General features: G+C 48.2%; 1 protein-coding gene across 7 annotated transcripts; it reads left to right on the top strand.

Moving 5' to 3' along the window:
- Positions 1-1345: 1345 nt before the first annotated feature.
- On the top strand, positions 1346-17713 carry LOC309335902 (uncharacterized protein). Of its 7 annotated transcripts, none has more exons than XM_081851176.1 (18): positions 1346-2283; positions 2703-2881; positions 4089-4294; positions 4659-4796; positions 6228-6411; positions 8072-8165; positions 8951-9049; positions 9256-9346; positions 10140-10346; positions 10701-10809; positions 11088-11184; positions 12355-12449; positions 12674-12798; positions 13071-13230; positions 13442-13554; positions 13652-13745; positions 15261-15335; positions 16314-17713. In XM_081851176.1, the coding sequence occupies exons 1-18, from the start codon at positions 2181-2183 to the stop codon at positions 16359-16361; spliced, it is 2217 nt and encodes a 738-aa protein (XP_081707302.1). In that variant the 5' UTR covers positions 1346-2180; the 3' UTR covers positions 16362-17713. The 7 variants fall into 7 exon arrangements, 6 of the variants coding, with proteins under 6 accessions (XP_081707302.1, XP_081707306.1, XP_081707301.1 ...); XM_081851175.1 differs by having other exon boundaries at positions 1347-2283; positions 13047-13230; XR_014153792.1 differs by lacking the exon at positions 16314-17713 and having other exon boundaries at positions 13047-13230; positions 13442-13513; positions 15261-15316.
- Positions 17714-18407: the final 694 nt, after the last annotated feature.

Consider the following 18407-nt stretch of genomic DNA (forward strand, 5'->3'; position numbering starts at 1 on the left):
AAAGGGTTGTTCACCCTCCGCACTTACAGTCAGAAAGCTACCAGTGCCTCTGTTCCTTGAGAAAGACTCTGACCCACCTGGAAAGTGTATTAATGTATATGAGTGCTTTCGATTCCAGCTTTGTTGGACTCTGTGGCATGAAGGCTAAAGCTCTGAGGCCATGTCCCCCTCCTTCCTGTCATATGTGCTGCAATCATCTTGTCACTTTTCTAGATCATGTCATGCAACGGGAGCAAGAGGCAGGAAGAATGGATCTGCTACTTGTCTGAATTTTTCAGGCTTTGGACAATGATTGTGGGTGGTTCTCTCCTACTTGGCTATGTTTTGTATCTATATATAGTACTTCAGCAAGAACTTCATATTCATGCCTGACATTCCAGCAAATGTTTAGGTTGCAAATTGCATTCGTTTTTAGTACTGCAGCAGCCAAATTTTTCATATTTTCATACTCTTTCATTCTCTTACTGTTCATTTGACCTGTATCTTCCATGGCGCTTCAAATTATATCCACATTATATCCACATTCCCAGTGAACTTCATGCTGGTTGTTGCCTCCAAAGGTACAATACACCAGATGGGGTCTTTCCTCATAATGGGAGATTTGTGCAGTTACTGTTATGCACAATGTTATCAGTTGTGCTGTGATACAAGGCCTATGCAATTTCCAGAGAGGGCTTAGTCTATTGCAACAAAAAGGGACTGTGTTCTAAGGACTATGAAGCTGATTGTCCACATTTACAGAGAGAAAAGACCCAGGGAACCTGTTCTTCAAAAGAGAGAGAGAGAGAGAGAGAGAGAGAGAGATGCAACTGTTATTGGGAATCATTGCTGCCTCCAACTGTGGACGTAGAGCATAGCCAGTCACGGCTAGTGGCCATCGATAGCCTTCTCCTCCCATGAATTTGTCTAATCCTCTTTCAAAGCCATACAAGTTGGTGGCCATCACTGCCTCCTAGGAAGAGCGAGCTCCATCCTCTGTGCTGGGTTAAGTCCATTTATATCATTCATAAATGAAGTAAATAACAACAATGCTGCTTTGTTAGAGGTTTTTGTCGATTAAGCAGTATATTACTCTCGTTAAAGAAAGAAAATTAAAATGCAAGTCATGGGCATAGCCAGGATTTATGTTAAGGCGGGGTGCAGGACTTTTGTTAGGGGGGCAGAACCGAGCTATATGCTCAGTTAATTAAGTATTTTTATTTATTTACTTGGGGGGGGCATCTGCCCTCCCTGCACCACACCGGGTGTTAGGAAAAGGTGACCCGGCCGAGCCCTTGAAGGGGCCAGCCTTTCAGGACCGTACCCACGTGGCGCGCGGTTCTCCGATTCTGCGCGCGAAGGCCGACCCTGGCGCCTGGGAGACTCGGCGGCTCTGCTTTGGACTCTCACTACACCCAAAAGCCGCAGCGAGGCGGGAGCCCCGGCATTGGCTCCTTCCCGCCCCCTCTGCATTTCCATGGAGACAGGAGCAGGAAGTATAAACGAGAAATCCGACTTCATCTCTCTCTCCACAGGCGCCACAGCCGGAGCCTTCGAAGAAACGTCCCCGGGCGCCTTGGTGCGCGCGCGCTGCGTATTCGGGCCAGTCTCGGGAAGGAGGCGGAGGGTGCTGCGTTGCCGCTTGGTTCTTTTCTTCCCCAGAGACTGCGAAGGAAGCAGCCTGAGAAAGGGTGGGAAGCTGCGGAGGGAACCGTCGCCTCTCCCTCCTCAGATGGGCGCAGGAAGGGAGCGGCGAGAGCGCGCGCGAAGAGGAAGAGTTGGAGGCGTGTGCAGGACTCGGCAGACCCTCTTTGCTCTTATAGGATGACACGAAGCCCCTAGGAGGGCAAGGGTCCCTTTATCAGCAGGTTAGAGGAGAAAAGCTGAGATGGTACAACTTTTCTCACCCAGTCAAGAAAAGCTTCATTGTGCCCTTTCTGCAGGTAAAAGTAAATAGGGCAAGTCTTGGGTTTGCTTGTTTTTTAATAGGTCCAGAGAAGATTCCCTAGGGAAACTATTAGCAAGCCGGCTCATTATACTGAGGCTGCTTCCAGCCTGCTACTTAGCGGCAACTTCAGGTTACGCAATTTCTGTCAATTGGGAGGTCCTCGCCAAACAAGGCAACTTCCCCCAAAGACCTTGGAAATCTGCCAGAGAGGTGACCCTGTGTTTCCCCACATTCTCTGGCCCTAATCTCAGTCATGGCTATGCAAGAGCATCTGAAGGTGAATGAACGTCATCGCCGCCCCATAACAGCTCTTGGCTACCATTCAGCCCGACGGGAGTGCCTCACTGGCTTTGAAGGTGAGTCCTAGCTAGGGAGGTACATTTTTCCAGTTCTTTGTGAGCATTACAGCATTAAATTCTACCCAACTTCCATGCCTGCTTTGTACAACATGCCCAAATCTTGGACAGTTACATCACATAATAGACCACCATTTCCATCCCCACAACAAGAGTACAGCCCAAAACACAGTATATCTATCACCTGAACCAAGAGTCTGCTTTCTGTCTCATCTACATGCTTTCAGCTCATGTCCTCATATGACCTCTGAATTTATGCTTGAGTTCTCATCAGGGAATGCCATGCTAGCACAGTGCCCTCATTCAAAACCCGTCAGATTTTTCCTTAAGGCATCTCTCTCCAAATGAGCTGGAGACGTTCCTTCCGAAATGAGCCCCTAGCTAAACAAGCTGTATTGTCACCCTTCTTGCCCTGATAGATGGAGTTATCAAATGGTGGGACGTGGAGAATGGGCGCATGTCCCTCTGCACCAAGGAGCATGCTGGCCGAGTCACCCACTTCCAGTCCTGGGTGCAGGCACGACTCCTCTTCTCTTCTTCCAATGATGGCTCCGTGCTCGTGTGGGCTGTAGGCGGCACTGTGCTTGACCGCATCCTGGTAAGAACCACACCGTATTACATCCTGGGGTCAGTGCAGGCCAAGAGTAATGACACAGTTGCTTTTCTGAAGTTTGTAAGTCATTGCATGGAATTGATCAGATATCATAGAACAGGGTTTCCCATACTTGGGGCTCCAGCTGTTTTTGGACTACAATTCCCATCACCCCTGAACACTGATCCTGCTAGCTAGGGATGATGGGAATTGTAGTCCAAAAACAGCTGGAGCCCCAAGTATGGGAAACCCTGCCAGAGAGTGATTGTGCTAAGCTCTTGCTCAATTCTGGGGATTCCTGGGATGCTACAGCTGCAATTTAGGTAGAGATCTCACTTTCTGCACCTACTAACTGAGGCTTCTGAGGATAAAGGAGAACTTGCCCCAACCAGTATTCCCACGAAGGGCTGCAACTCAGGAGCAGAGCACATGCATTGCACACAGGAAGCCCCAGGCTCAGTTCCCAGCTTCTCCAGGTAGCGCTGGAAAGGACATCTGTCTGACACCCTGGAAAGCTGCTGCCAGTCAGTGCAGACCTGGTGTGCCTAAGCTGTGGCCTTACAGAGCTCCCATCAGCCCCAGCCAAGCCTCAGGGATGATGGGAGTTGTAGTCCAAAAACAAATGGAGAGCTGCAGGTTCCCTGTCCCTGGGGTAGAAGGCAGCTTCCTAAATATTGTTTGGCTAACTAAACAATCTATGACCTTTTCAGCAGGGGAAGGGGTATTGTTTTTGTTAGTATGCTGTACATTTTTGTGTTTTTATTTTGTAAACCACCCTGCAATCTTCAGATGAAGGGCCATATAGAAATGTAATGAATAAATAAAATATTTGAGCCTTGAAGTGCCATGTTCATTCTGCAAGACAGGCAGTGCTTTCTTCTGGGGGCTACTTAAGGGTTTTCGGTGCCCACACCTCCCCCCCCCCAACACCAAATGTTAAAAGTGTGGCACTTACTGCAACAACTTCATGGTGAGTACCGGCACCTTTTATTTCTTTAAAAAAAGCACTGAAAACAGGAATAGATTTTGCTGTCTTCTGGGCCTCGAGTGCCCTGCTGGTCTAACTCCAATAAAATCTATGTAAGACCAGGCCCTTCCAGAGAGTCTTGCAGGGTGAGAACTAGGCAGTATTGCCTTCCTGAGTGCCTAGAGCCTATTATTTTGTGCACAGTCTTCCTGTGCTCAAGCCAGTCCCCGCTTTCCCTCCCTCCAGCTAGGCTACCCTATCTTCACCTTGTCCATCAGCCTGGCTCGGCATCTCCTGCTCTGTGGCAGCAAGGGACGCTTGATGGCTTTCCCCTTGGATGAAAGGAGAGAATCTGGCCACGTAGTCCACATGGCCCAGGGCTTTTCCGAGCACACACACACAGACATCGTGTCCTGCATCGCCTGCCTGGACAACCAGATATACACAGCAGGGTAAGTTGGGAGTTGCGGGAGTGAATAATGGGCTCCGTCTGCAGATGGGTTCAAAGTACAGACCCCCTGTGATACTTACAGCTTTGTGAAATGCTTCTATCATATGCTACTCATGTCATGCAGAACCTTATCAAACAGGCCCTGCTGGAAGGGAGTGAGATGGTCTCCAGCAAGGTGACAGTAATAATGTGGTTTCTGGATGACTGTGAAGGACAAAGCAGTGAGTCATACACATTTTCCCAAGGAGGGAATCTGCAGCTCTGCTTTGAAACCAAAGCTCCCTCTCTCCCACCATGGGGAGGTTTAAGCCACACCAGACTCAGAATCCAGCTTCAGTAGATCCAACAGTCCCTTCCCTTCCCAGGTATGACAAGAAGCTGCTGATCTTTGACACCTATCAGACTCCAGGCAGGAAGGGCCTGACAACCAAGCACTGCATCCCACGTGCCCATCGTGCAGCCATCACTCACCTGCTGCTGGTGCGGCAGCAAGAAACCACAAGGTACAAGCTCAGTGCAAAGGGCAGCCCACCTAGGCCGTGGGATCTGGATAATGGGTTGTGTGTGTGAAGGCATTTGTCAAGAGGTGCTCTCCTGCTACGTGACCCATGACCGGTTAGCATCTAATTGACTCTCCTTGCCCCCGAACAGGAAGGTATTAGGCAAGAGTAGCCAGTTAGGTGCTAGCAGCAGTGGACTGAGGGGAGACTTTTGTGCTGAAGGATAGTCTTATGTTGTACTTGCATGGCAGCTTCCTGGTGCCACAATTCTTATGTAGAACAGGGGTGGGAAACCTCAGAACTGGGGCCAGGGGTAGACCTCCAGGCCTCTTTGAATGACTCCTGGGACTTGTCCCAGGCCACGCACCTCCATCCACAAGCTGTGCCCTTGACTGATCCTTCTCTGCATCCCCCTCAAGTGCTTTTGCATGGCAAGAATATGCTGTTGAGTTGCGACAATGCCTCTTGTTCGCCTGGATGTGGGCATGCGTAGAAACCTCTGTTTCTTTTACTGTAGGAAAGGTAGGAGTCATACCAATGACTCTGCCCATTTTTGCCTCTGACTCTGCCCACTGCTGGCATGAGGCCCCAGGAAGAGAATGTGGCCTCTCACTCGGGCTGAAAAAAGTTCCTCATTCTGGCATAAGGACAGGGAAACGAGACAAAGCAGGATTCCCTCTTTAGTCACTTCAAAAGGGCAAATCCTGCTGCCCAAAGAGATCTGCTGTGGTGTGGATGGAAGCATACAATTGAAGTACAAGGATGAGCTAAATTCACTCTCACATATAGAAAGCGAGAATCACTGTGCGCTGAATGCACACCTACCACCTTTTATAATGTACTCTGCATAAATTCTCTTCCCTTACAGTCCTTAATTCCTGCTTCCACCCCCTCTGATTCACGTTTCCTAGGTTATATTTCTTCTCCATTTTTTAAATAAAAAAATACTATTTGGGTTTTGCTCCCTCCTCCATTCCCTCCCCCTCCCTTTGCAGCTTCCTTCCTTTCCTGAGAAGTTAGCATGGAGGTGGGGAAAGGAGAAGCAGGAGGAGATGCCTCCTTCTCTGAATGGATTTCTGTTGCAGAGGCTGGGGCTCTAAGTGGCAGATCTAGAGCCAGAGGGCTCTGGAAGGATGACGTTTACCACAAAGAGGAACTGGAAGCCGCAGGATGTTACTCGAACCTCTGGCCAGGAGGGAGAGGCTTTGAGTGTGTTCCGCTTGGGGAAGTGTAAAATAAGAACACTTTGCTTAAAGAAAAAAGAAATGTTATATTTTCTCCTGCTTTCAATGATTCACTAGAAAGGGAGCCTTGGGTTTATATAGAGGGTGTGAAGTCTTTGCTTGGGAAATGTAAGCGCTGCCCTGCTCCTCCACTGCACTGCCAAAGTCCTGCTTCCCTGACCCTCCCTCTGGTCTGTGATCTCCTCTGCAGGGTGCTCTCAGGTTCTTTTGACCAGACAGTTGGCATCTGGTCCCAGGATGGGAAGCTCATCCAGCGCCTTGGCCCCTTCACCGGGAACATTACTGGACTCTGCTACGTGGCATCTGTTGGCATCGTCTGGATCACCAGTGGCACAACCCAGCCCACCCTCTATGAGCCTCAGTCTGGGGAAATAGTGAGCGACTTAAGTGTAGCATTTCCATGTACCGGTACACCTCCGCCTAAAGATCAATGAACTTGTTATTATAAGGAGCCCTCTACTGGTGATGGATTAGCATTGCGTCCGCCTCAACTAGCATAGGGAGGGAGGGCAAAAGGCCCAGGTGTGTTTTCTTTCCCTTTCTGTCTTTGTGAATTGTGGCCAAGAGGATAAGCCAGCTGACTCTCTCCACATGCGCTGCCAGGCTGCGCCAATCAACTCCCACACTTGCCCGCAGTCTTAGTATATTAGGCATGTGCATTAAGACTATATAAGCTAGCATTGTCCAGTTTTTTTGTTTTCTTCCAGCAAGGCCACAGTCCTAGCGGAAAACAATTGCTGCCAAGGGTTTGGCCATGCTGTGCAAATGGGGACCGATAAGCCCAGGATCCTGTTGCTCACCCATGTTACACATGAAGCAGGATTTTGTAGGGTGCCTTTTCATGGGCTGTTACTTCAGACTGCAGGAGTGAAAGTTGCATGGGGCATATTCAAGTGTGTCATCCTCAACCCATAGCAGCCTGAAGCAGGGCGGCTCACAAAAGCTTTATCACTTGGTTCTGCAGAATGTGCCTAAGGTGCCGTTTTGCCTGGGACAGATTTCCAGACTTGGAAATCAATTTAAAGCCTGCCATGCAGTCTAGTCCTCCATGCATGACATTATTTGGCTTATTGGTGGTAACCAGCAAAAGATGCCTGGGGACCAGTGCCTTGTGAGGAGAGGGTACAATAGTAAACTTTGTGTGTCAAAAAAAGGCCTCTGGTTCAGTTCCTGGCATCTCCACTTAAAATGACCTAAGTAATGGGAGCAATCAGTTCCTGAGACCTGAAGGAGCTGCTGCCACTCAGAGTATTAAATACTGGGCTGGATAGATAGATAAATAGCCTGACCTGGAACAACATACGTAACGTCCCCTGTTCCTATGGGAGCTGTTCTATGGGATGATTTTTCCTTGAAGAATTGCCTGTCCTTAGTTGGCCTCAGCTCCTCATATTGATTAGTTTTTATCATATGAAAAATTACCCATGTCAAAAAGAACACTCTTTGATGGAGCACGTTTCTTTTAACAAGCTGCCTTACCTTGACAGATCAGACCTATTTTGCCTGATTAATGACACGATACAGATGACATAAAAACTATACACAGCCGTTTTATATTGAAAAATTACTCTGATCCTCTTCCAAATGTCAGATGGCAGATATACTGAAGATTAAATCCTGTCTCTTCTCATTTCCTTAGCTGTTGTATCCTCCCATTCTCAGGGCCTCTTCCTGAACATGTTTTTCAATTGCTATTTCCATTGGGTAGATGCTTCAAAAGCCATTAGCGCCTCTAACACTGTATTCCTGGATCTGCAAACTCACCCCAAAACATACTCAAAAATAACATTTATTTGTAGCTTTCAATACCAGATCCAACTGCATCTCACAATTCCATCCCAAGTACTGTCATGTGCTCACCAAAGCTAAAAAGTCCACTGAACAAGTGCCCCTAGCACAGCTCTTTTTGATAGGTCTTTGACCCCTAAGTAAACATGGCTCTTGTGTACCATTCCACATTTATAGGAAGAATAAGGAGAAACAGGTATTAAATGGCCAACCTGTTCTGAATTCTTTGTGCTGATCTGCTTTCAGGTTTCACAGTTCATATCCACATTCCAAGGCCAACAGAAAGATGGGCCTGCTCTTCAGCAGCTTCTCAGCCTGCCAGACTCAAGGCATGTGATAGGTGAGTTCTCCAGTAGAGTACAGATGCCCCCCCCAATATCTGCAATACAAGGCCTCACCTGGTCTCTCAGCCGTCAATGTTAGATTCAGCATCTCTTCTTATCTGTAGGCCATGTCCTTTCATGCAGTTAGGAGAACATAGCTTTAGTGGAAGATACTAGAACAGTATGGCACCCAGTGGTGAGAGCATTGAATTGGCATTGGAGATATCCAGGTTCATTCCACCACTCAGCCACAAAGCTTGCTGGGCCTCCTTGGCCAATCACCCTCTCCCAGTTTAGCTTATGCCACTGGATTGTTGTGAGGAAAACATGGGGTGAGTAAACTAGGTCTTTTGCCCTGAACTCCTTGGAGGAAAGGCATGATATAAAAGTAGTAAAAAATTGATTAATTAGTACAAAAAAGGGCTTTCATCACAGAACCAGGTGGTGACCTTGGTAGGCTCGTGTGCTTATTGCATTCAGACCCAGTGTGGGTATAGCACTTGGGAGAGACTAAATGTTCCCATGGGCATCTGGTTAATTGTTGTGGGAACAGGTTTTTTGCCTGATCCAGCAGGCTCTTCTTATGTTCCTGTTGGTTCCCACCACAGATCCCAGATTTATATCCAGAGATTCCAGTTTCATGCAAACAGGTGTTGTGAGATCTATGCATGCTTTTCTAATTTAACACAAGGCGATTTCCCACTCAGCTTCTTCAGAGATATTATGAGGCTCAGTGGATGACAAGAGCTTTTTAGAATAACCCAAGTAATTTTAAGAAACGCAGAACTTTTCCTTCTTCCAGGCACAGCAAAGCCACAGCAAATACTCGTCTGGCGCTACAGTGAGTTGGGATGCCTGACAGTGCTGCCTTGCAAACACCCCCTAGAGTGCCTAGCTTATGGTAAGCAGCCATTTATATCTCTAACTCTGCAACAGCTCCAGCCCCAGATGCACAAGCTCCGCCAGGTGAGGTTCAAATCTAGAAGAGCCTTATCTGGCTGGGACAAGGGCCGGGGTTGAGTTTTATGTGTCCAGCAATAAAACTTTTGTCTAGTTTTCTGAAGCCCCTGCTGCCCCTGCTTGAACTTCTGAATGTATCTCCACCAGCCAAAAAGGAGCCCGTTTTGCTCTTCAGTGGGGACAGTAGTGGGATGCTACAGAAGTGGGAGAAGAGCTACATCTCTCCCTTCATCTACAGGTAAGTTTCATCCCCACAGACCAAGAAGAGATGCCAGTCCCTGGTGTGTGACATGGGTTGGGGAAGCCCCTATTGCAAGGTACAGCAGTGAGCAGAGGCTGGCCTAAGAGCTGCAGATTTCTTTTGGTAAGAAGAAGAAGCACAGCTTCTGCCAGAGGAGACTCTGTAGTGTAGCAGGTCTGTGCTATTTGGTGTCCAGATAGAAGCTATCTACTGGTTTCCAGAATAATAGAGAAGCTATCTACTGGTTTCCAGAATAATAGAGGAGCTTAACTACTAAATGTGTTACCCTTGGTCATTAGCTGCCATTGGCCTAGAACACAAGCCCCTGGAAGAGACATGGTTGGAGGAATGCTATGATCTGGGAGGAGTCTCCCTTGCCATCTCTCACTAAGTCAGGGGGGTGTTGGACTACAGCTCCCATCATCCCTGTCAATCAGCCACCCTGGCTGGGACTGATGGGACTTAAGAGTCCAGCAACATCAGGAGGGTCACAAATTTCCCATCTCTGTGGTAGAGTTTCAAAAAGTTGTTCTTCTCCAGCATCTGGCTCTAACCGTGTCATGGTTAGTAGTGCTGTACAAAGGCGAGATGCTTGCAGACAAGCAGACACCTGCCCACCCTAGTCCCTCATGCTCCCTGCCCTCTACAGCTGCCCATTCTCCGCCTGCTCCAGTCATGCAGCCATCTGCCCCTCATGCCGTTGTGAGCACCCTCAACCACAACCCTGTCCACAGCCACAGGTCTACACCCCCCCACCCACACTCATCCTGTGTGTCTCTGTTTCTTTCAGCAGGGAGTCCTTCCACCTAAGTGAAGCCCAACTGGAAAGAAGAGGCCCCTTGGCACAGCAGAGGGAGGAGGATGGCAAGGAGAAGCCACAACCTCGTCCAGATTCACCTCGAAAGCCAGGAAAGGCCTCCGTTGGGCAGCAGAGTGGCTACACCAGATTCCAAAGTGCAGCGAAAGACATGCGGAAAGGAAGCATAGGCTTCACTAGGTAACTGTCATTGTGCTCTGCCCAAGAGTATGTGCTACTGTAGCAGAGAGGCAACAGCATAATTTGTCTTGAAGAGACCGAGGGACTGCCCTTTCTTCCTTGGGGATCAGGCAGACCTTCACCATTTGCTTTGCAGCAGGGCTGGACAACCTGTGATGCTCCAGAGATTGTTGGAGTCATGCTCCCATCATCCCTTGCTAGTATGACTAATGGTCAGGGGTGATGGTCACCAAGCTGGCCAGAACAGGGCATGATTTAATTTTGGAGAGAGAGTTGGCTGCTGTAATGTTGGCTGTGAAATGGCAGATGAAAGGTAGTTGCTGCCTTGCTAACGAAGCCCTGGGCCTTTGCCAGGGCTCTCTTTGCTGAAGAGTTGAATATCCTGGTGGTGTCGGCAGCTGACGGGAACATTTATCTCTGGGAGTTTGAGAGCTTCATCCCGGAAGCTGAACCTTCTGCCCAGGTGAGTGCAAACCGCTGTTCTAGCCTCTGCTTCTTGGGTGGAAGACAGAAGACATGTGCTTGCAGGTAAGCCACAGGAAGTGAATGGCCTCTGTCCTCCAAGATAAGAAAGATAAACCAGCCAGCCACATTTATTTAACCGAGCCAACTAGGAGCCGCATGTCAGCACAGGTTTTGGCTCAGAAAAATCCCTTGGATTACAAACAAAAGAGAAGTGGGTGACATTTTTCCTAGAGAAAGGTTCCCTTAATGGTTTGCTATTTTCATCCCGTGCTGTAGCAATGCCCACCTGTGTTGGATCAAAATTCTGAAACATTGGCATCAAGCTGTGTTCAAGATGAGAAGACCCAGGCCACTTCAAGCAGTTGTGTAACAGGTGAAGAAAGTGGTTTGGAGTGAACTCAGAGGGGAAAGAAAAAGAGACGATGCTTCAAAGGTGCACAGAAGTAAACATTGAATGGCCCAATGCACTTTGAATGTATCCTTCCATAAGTACACTTCACAGCCCAATCCTAACCATGCCTAGTACTGTAAGTTCTATTAAATTCAGTGGGGCTTATTCCCAAGTACAGTAAGTGAGGATTGCAAGCTTAGATGGAAAACACTGTGTGGCAGGGCTGAATCAAGGGTAGTCTGAGACAAGCCAGTAGTTAGGACTGAAGAGTCCTAACTGAAGAGTAAGCCAGAACCAAATGAAAACTTGTGAGTCAGAGTCTAGAAGGCAGATCAGGAGTGGCAAGTGAGTCAGGGCCAAAGACCAGCCAAGGCTGCAGGAACCCACCAGAGCTCAGGAAGACTTTGTTGCTCAAGCAAGCCTCAACTGGACCAGGAAGCCCCCTTACACTCTTTGCTGTCTAGGAGGCTCCAATAGTCAGCCTGAGTGGGTGGAGTCATTCCCTGAGAAGCTACCACCTGGAGTCACCACACAAGGCAGCTGTCCTGGCAGGCCTATACCATGGTCCGGGACCAAATGAACCAGAGCACTGTATAGGACACTGGGGTCATCCTCACTTCCACTTGCTCTGCCACACACCCCTCCCCCCCCCCCGAAAACCCATGGTTTAGTGCTGAAACAGAACAAACAGCAATCAGTTTTTTTGTGGATTGTCATTTGTTCCAATTTTCCAGGGGTTTTCCAGGGTAAAGCAACAGGGTACCGGCAAAATCATTTGGACTCATGCCTAGAATTCACTGAACAAGTAGAAAAGCACTGAGACCTGTGCTTTCCGGAAACGGAACAAACGAAAAAGTGGCTGAGTCCACTTGTTGTACACCTCAGTGTCCCTGATGAAATCTCCCTTCAAACCATGCTGGGGCACTGAATGTTTCTCTAGTTTATTTCATCTAGTTTCTCTGGTTTTCATTTGGTACTGGTGCCTCCCCACCTTTCTTCCTCTTGGAGTAGGGTCAAGATGGGGATAAAAAGCACCACAGACTGGTTTTTTGGGGGAAGTCACCTCCTGAGTGTGTAAGAGATTCCAGTCCCTGTTTTTTCCTCTTCTCCATCCTGCTACTGCCTCTCTCATGCCAGTACTGCCTTAAATAGGTTTCACCTGCAGAACGGTGCTGTGCGGGCACACAGGCATGGTGACGGCACTTGCCGTGGCAGCTGGCGATGCTGGACTCTACTTCCCCTACCTGGTGAGTGAACCGTAGAATGGACCTGGATAGCATTGTATGAGACAGCCCAGTCTCTGTTGATGGGCAGCAGGGAGAGAGTGGGATGCTGTAGGAAGAGCCTGCATGGCACATATAGGGAGGAGAGGGGATGTGGGTGAGTGCCAGTGCCAGAGAGAGAACACACCCTGCAAGGAGGGGAGGCAGCATTGCAAAGCAAGACTTCGCCTTGCTGTATTTCATTGTAGCTCAGCGGAGGATGGGATGGAAAGCTGTGTCTTTGGGACCTGCACAACCACTCTTTGCAAAATGCCTTTTCCAGTCTACCTGAGGACAACGGGCCCATCCTGGATATGGCCTACTCCCCAAAGAGGTGGGTGATTCTGTCTGCCTGCTCATTTGAAAGGTGGGGAAGCCACAGAATGTTCTCAAACAACACTTTGAGGCCTCCCAAGGAGGAGAGATGTATTGCTGAAAAGTGGGGGTGGGGGACAACAGTAATAGAAAAGATGAAGCCACTCCTGCAGGAACCTAATCTTTGGGTTCAGGACCGCTAATTCAATTTTGCCATGTCTTTTGCCATCCCCACATCCACAGCCCACACCCTCCTGGACCGGGCAGGAGGCAATTTGCTTTCTCTTCTAGCACTGGCAGAGTTTTTATCTGCGCTTTCAATCCTCACTGTGCTGATCTGGTGCTCTTGGCTGAGCTCTGTGGGCACAAAGCCGCTGTCGTAGCCTTGGCCTGGCACCCACTAGAGGACAAGTGGGTTAGCGGTGCTGAAGATGGCTCCATTCGGCTCTGGGTAAGCCCTTAATCAGGTGGTGACTTTCATATGTTGGGTATATTCACTAGCAGGGAGGTAGGAAAACTTTCGGCTAGTTGCTGAAGAACTTGGTGGAATTTCTGGACCAATAAGTTTTTTGGGGAGTTATATGGATTTTCCAGGGAATGACCAGAAAGTCCTCCTCCAGCAGCAGAGATGATGGGATTTTTATTTTTAATGATTCACATAGAGCGAAGATGGTGGATGCTGTGTGCAGAACCTGAGAGCCTCCAGAGGGATCACTTGCCTCTGCATCGACCAGGTCAATGGCTGCATTCTTGCAGGGGTCCATGATACCATCAGGTAGCGCCTGCATAAGGAGGCTGGTGGTGGAAAGGAAAGGGATAAGAGGCAGCACATCTTTGAACAGGCTGGTGGCTCTGCCTTTTTCTCCCTGCAGGGTTTATGATCCAAATTCTGGAGTGCAGGTGCAAAGTTACACAGGGCACCAAGATTCCGTCAGGGGACTCATCCATGTCCCAGAAATGGAGCAGGTAGGAGAGACAGGGACCACCCACTAGGGGAAAAGGTCAAGAAAGCTGGGGGCTGGGAGTTTCCCCACTCTTAGGTCCAAGTCATGAATGGACCAGCACAAAGCAATGCATATACTGTGATGGTGCATATTGGAGCCATGTGCCTAATCTGTATCTATCAGCATCCTGTTCAGAGAGCCAGCTGCATGTTGATGACATTTAGTGAGCTCCTGCCCACTTTTGAGCTGGGCAGCACTACCAAAAGATTGTCCCCATGCTGTATTCTTGTTGTTTAAATAGGGTATTATATTCCACTTCCAGTCCTCCTACAAACAAACTAGTACTTAATGGAGAGGGGGAATTGTATCTTTTTTTATTTTAGAATTCAAAGCAGTTTACAAGACGTTTACCTATCATAGCACAGCTAAGGGGTGGACTGAACAAATAATTACCTGTTTTCTGCTTCTGTCTGGCTTCACAAACAGCGGCTGACAATAAGCTGAATCCTACTGAGGGAGCAAACATGGCTGCCCCCCCCAGCTTATATCTAGGCCAGCAATAGCCATCCTTTGTGGGGCAGGCAAGGGCGACCTCTACAAGCTAAGAATATGCCTCAGAAGTTGCTACAGGATTCTGTAGTGTATCCTCTGTTCACATGGGAAGCACTCAGATCCTGCTTGTGGATTTCCCACGGGCACCTGCTTGACAGCTGTGAGAACAGAATGCTGGATGGGATGGGCCTTTGGTCTGGTCCAGCAGGCCCTGTTCTTAAGTTCTTAAGCTGAACATGGAAAGTCAGATGTTAACACAGTGAGTTGGCTCACTGCTTAAGCCATGAGTGTGCCTCTCAGAGTCCTGAGGATATTGCCGAGGATTCTGGGGCACAGACTTGATTTGCGCACAGCCAGCCATGCCAGAAGCAGAATACATACCGTATTTTTCGCTCTATAACACGCACCCGACCATAACACGCACGTAGTTTTTAGAGGAGGAAAATCCATAGGCATGCCACCTGTAGGCATTTCCTCCATAACACACACAGACATTTCCCCTTACTTTCTAGGAGGAAAAAAGTGAGTGTTATGGTGCAAAAAATACGGTATGTGGCTTATAGCATTGTTCCTTGAATCGTGCTGGGTGTCTGACCAAATGTCATTTGGTCTTTGGCCAACTAACTTTTTTTTTTTAGCATACTCTTTTTAAAAAAGCAGCTTCCTTACTGGTTGCTTTAATGCAGATTTGTCAGATGTGGAGAAGTACACCCACACACCCACATGCATATCAGGAAGATGCAATGTGGCAGGAGGAAATCCTGTTCTGATATCCTAGCTTGGCTTGCACTGATAGTGGATCCCAGGCTGGTGCCGCCCACTCTAGTCTGCTATGCAGTTGGATGGGAGACCAATGCAGTTTGAAGACCCACATGAGTGAGGACCATCGGTGACCGATGCACTGCATGGAGACACTGAATCCAGCCCCATAGAGGGTGCTGAAGCTGTTGCACCCTGACGTGTTCTCCTCTCTGCTTCCCTGCAGTATGTGTCGGTCTCTCTAGATGGCACAGTGTGCATGTGGAAGGCCTATCGCCCAGGGGAGCAGCTCGAGGCCCAGGTCAGGTGGTGACTACACTCTCCTGCTGGGTGCTACCCAGGACCTAGACTCTGAGACTCTCAGCTTCCATTTTAACAAAGAGCACATTTCCATCGTTTGAGGTTGTGCAGGAAAGCTTCAAAAGACATCAGACGTGTGTTCAGCATGCTCAGAAGCTAGTGAAACAGCTAGGTGGGGCTTCCAGTGGTCAAGGGTGAGGCTTCTGTGCTCTGCTGCTTCCTGTCCCCTCCCCATAGTCCTTGCTTCTGTGTCTCTCTTTCCTCCCCTTTTACTGCCGTCACAGTCCCTGCAAGCATATTCTGTGAAATGACATTTGCAATGAGAATAACTTGTGCCGACCAAGAACATACAAGCTAATGTGGATAATTAACTGTGATCTTTTCTTTGGTGCTGTCTTCTGCCCATGCCCATGTCCTGCTGTACTTAAATTAGATTTGAGCTTACACATTCAAGGCAGAATGCAAGAACTTCAAAAGGCCAGGCACAGCCAGTGATTAGGTGCCCCCAGCCAGCCTGAAATGTGGCAGGAAGCTTTCATGTCAATGAGTCATCTCTGTATAAGCAATTTGCACTCATATTCTAAGAAATAATGCAGCCTAGGCAGGAAAGGTTAAAAATTAAAAACAGCAGTAAATGCTGATGCATATTGATTGAAATTCTTTTCCGGACACATGATCAAAGTTGTTAGCGCAGTAAACATGCAGCTGTTAGTCACTGGCTAGGCCAGGGGTAGGCAACCTAAGGCCCGGGGGCCGGATGCGGCCCAATCGCCTACTAAATCCGGCCCGCGGACGGTCCGGGAATCAGCGTGTTTTTACATGAGTAGAATGTATCCTTTTTAAAAAAATGCATCTCTGGGTTACTTGTGGGGCCTGCCTGGTGTTTTTACCTGAGTAGAATGTGTGCTTTTATTTAAAATGCATCTCTGGGTTATTTGTGGGGCATAGGAATTTGTTCATTTTTTTCTTCAAAATATAGTCCGGCCCACCACATGGTCTGAGGGACGGTGGACTGGCCCATGGCTGAAAAATTTTGCTGACCCCTGGGCTAGGCAGAGCCCAGACAACTTCACTCCAGGATGTGCTTCAGTTGCAGCAACACCACATTCCCCGTTCTGTACATGCCATACTTTGTATCTGAGAAAATTAATTTTGTCTCCCAGATAGCACATGCATCACTATTGCGATTATTGCTGGAATGTGATTATATAAGTGTTAGGGGCACCTACTTACTGGCAATGAGAATGGTGATGAGCAATTATAACTCCCACGCTGCTTCTGTCTGTTCAATTATGTGGCTTTCCTTTTAATTTTGTTACGTATCTATTTGCAAACATTTGCCTAGCATGTAGAACAGGCTTCCTCAAACTCAGCCCTCCAGATGTTTTTGGCCTACAACTCCCATGATCCCTAGCTAGCAGGACCAGTGGTCAGGGATGATGGGAATTGTAGTCTCAAAACATCTGGAGGGCCGAGGTTGAGGAAGCCTGATGTAGAACACAGAAATCTGCTTCATGCTCTGTCAGACCATTTACCCATCTAGCACTGCACACAAACAATGGCTTTCCAGGGTCTCATATTGGGACCTTTCCCAGCCATATGTGGAGATGCAAGGGATTCAACCTGGGACCCTCTGCATGCAGAGAAGATGCCTTACCATGGAGCTACAGCCACATCCCACTGTGAGTGACACAGGTGATGCTATTGATGCTTATTATGAGGAACTGAACGCACCAGTTAGGCTGCATATAAAGTTTGATAACCAGAGCTAAAAGCTCTAGGACAATGGAGTCAAATTCTCTCTGTGAAGCCTATTTTTGTTCCCTCTTGGTTGCTAGGCAGTGGTGTAAGAAGAAAAACAATCTATTACGCCAGAATGCCATCTTGTGTGCGCCTGGGTATGCCAAGCTGGCATTCAGAGGCACACAGGCCAAAGCAGCAAGTGCTTTCCCCCTGACATCAGCTCTGCTGTCCAGTTGTATTAATATCAGCATATACTTGTTTTGGGAACCACATGCCACTTTTGAGAGCTACGTTGTGGCTTTCGGTGCTATTTCCTTATCAGGGATTTTTCCATTTTTACTATTTTGAGAACAGAGCTGATTGCAGAGTAACCAAGAAACATCACGTGCCCATGGTAACCAGCTGGTCAAGCAATGCTGACCACCAGTCTCAGGATGGTGCTTGCAATGAGAGTATCCATCTACACTGCTAATGGATGCAATCTCTGTTAACTGTGTTAGTGCTGAATTCCCTTGTATTGCCCCTCAAAGATTCATGAAAAAGGGGATTCTGTATTTCTTGCCCAGTTGTTCTACGTGCGACTCTACCTGGACAGTGCTACAGCTGTACAATAAACTTACTCTTCTCTTTTCACTACTCATGAATTGTACACTCTCTTGTTGCTGCGACGGATCCAAACTTCTGGGGTTTGGAAGCAGGTAACTGAGACCACCAAGTGACTTGCAAACTTTAGGGACTCCTGTTGCTGTGCAGAAGGGGTACTCCACTCCAAAAGCTTGTGCTGTTGGCTATGTAGCCTGATCCCTTCGCCCTGCCAATTTAATACTATTTCTTGCCCCCCAGCCTCTTTTAACTTCTCTAGTAGTAAATATCCTTTGAGTAAGTAGATCAGGGATGGGGAACATGTTACCTTCCAAATGCTACTGGACTACAACTCCCATCATCTCTGGCTGGGGCTGATGAGGGTTGGGTCCAAACACAGGTCCTCAGCCCTGTTGCAGGGCATGCCTTTTCTTCACTAAGCATCTGCCACCCATTCTCACATATGTTGAGCAAAGGTTTCTCACCAGAGGCAGCCCCGCAGTACTCTAACCTTCTGACAGTACCAGTTTAGACAAGATATTTGTCACAGGGTTTGACCTTGTGTGGCTCTTGGGGTATCATTGCTGGCACATAGTGGGTGGAGCAGCTAGGGAGTATGGAGAGGGGCTTTAACCCTCAGCCCTCACCATCCATCACTCTGGTCAGCATCCTGTAAATCCATCCCTGCTTTTTTTACAATGGAAGGAAATCTCTTATGGGCACTGATGAGAGCTTTCCTCTCAATGTG

Source organism: Podarcis erhardii, assembly GCF_964252035.2.
Source record: "Podarcis erhardii genome assembly, chromosome: 2".
Classification (NCBI taxonomy): Eukaryota; Metazoa; Chordata; class Lepidosauria; order Squamata; family Lacertidae; genus Podarcis; species Podarcis erhardii.

Bases quoted from the DNA above. Each gene is read 5' to 3' on its own strand.
- LOC309335902 (XM_081851175.1), top strand. From the start codon at position 2,181: ATGGCTATGCAAGAGCATCTGAAGGTGAATGAACGTCATCGCCGCCCC. The intron at 4,295-4,658 runs GTAAGTTGGGAG...TTCCCTTCCCAG, and splicing joins AACCAGATATACACAGCAGG to GTATGACAAGAAGCTGCTGA. The intron at 13,555-13,651 runs GTAGCGCCTGCA...TTCTCCCTGCAG, and splicing joins GGGGTCCATGATACCATCAG to GGTTTATGATCCAAATTCTG.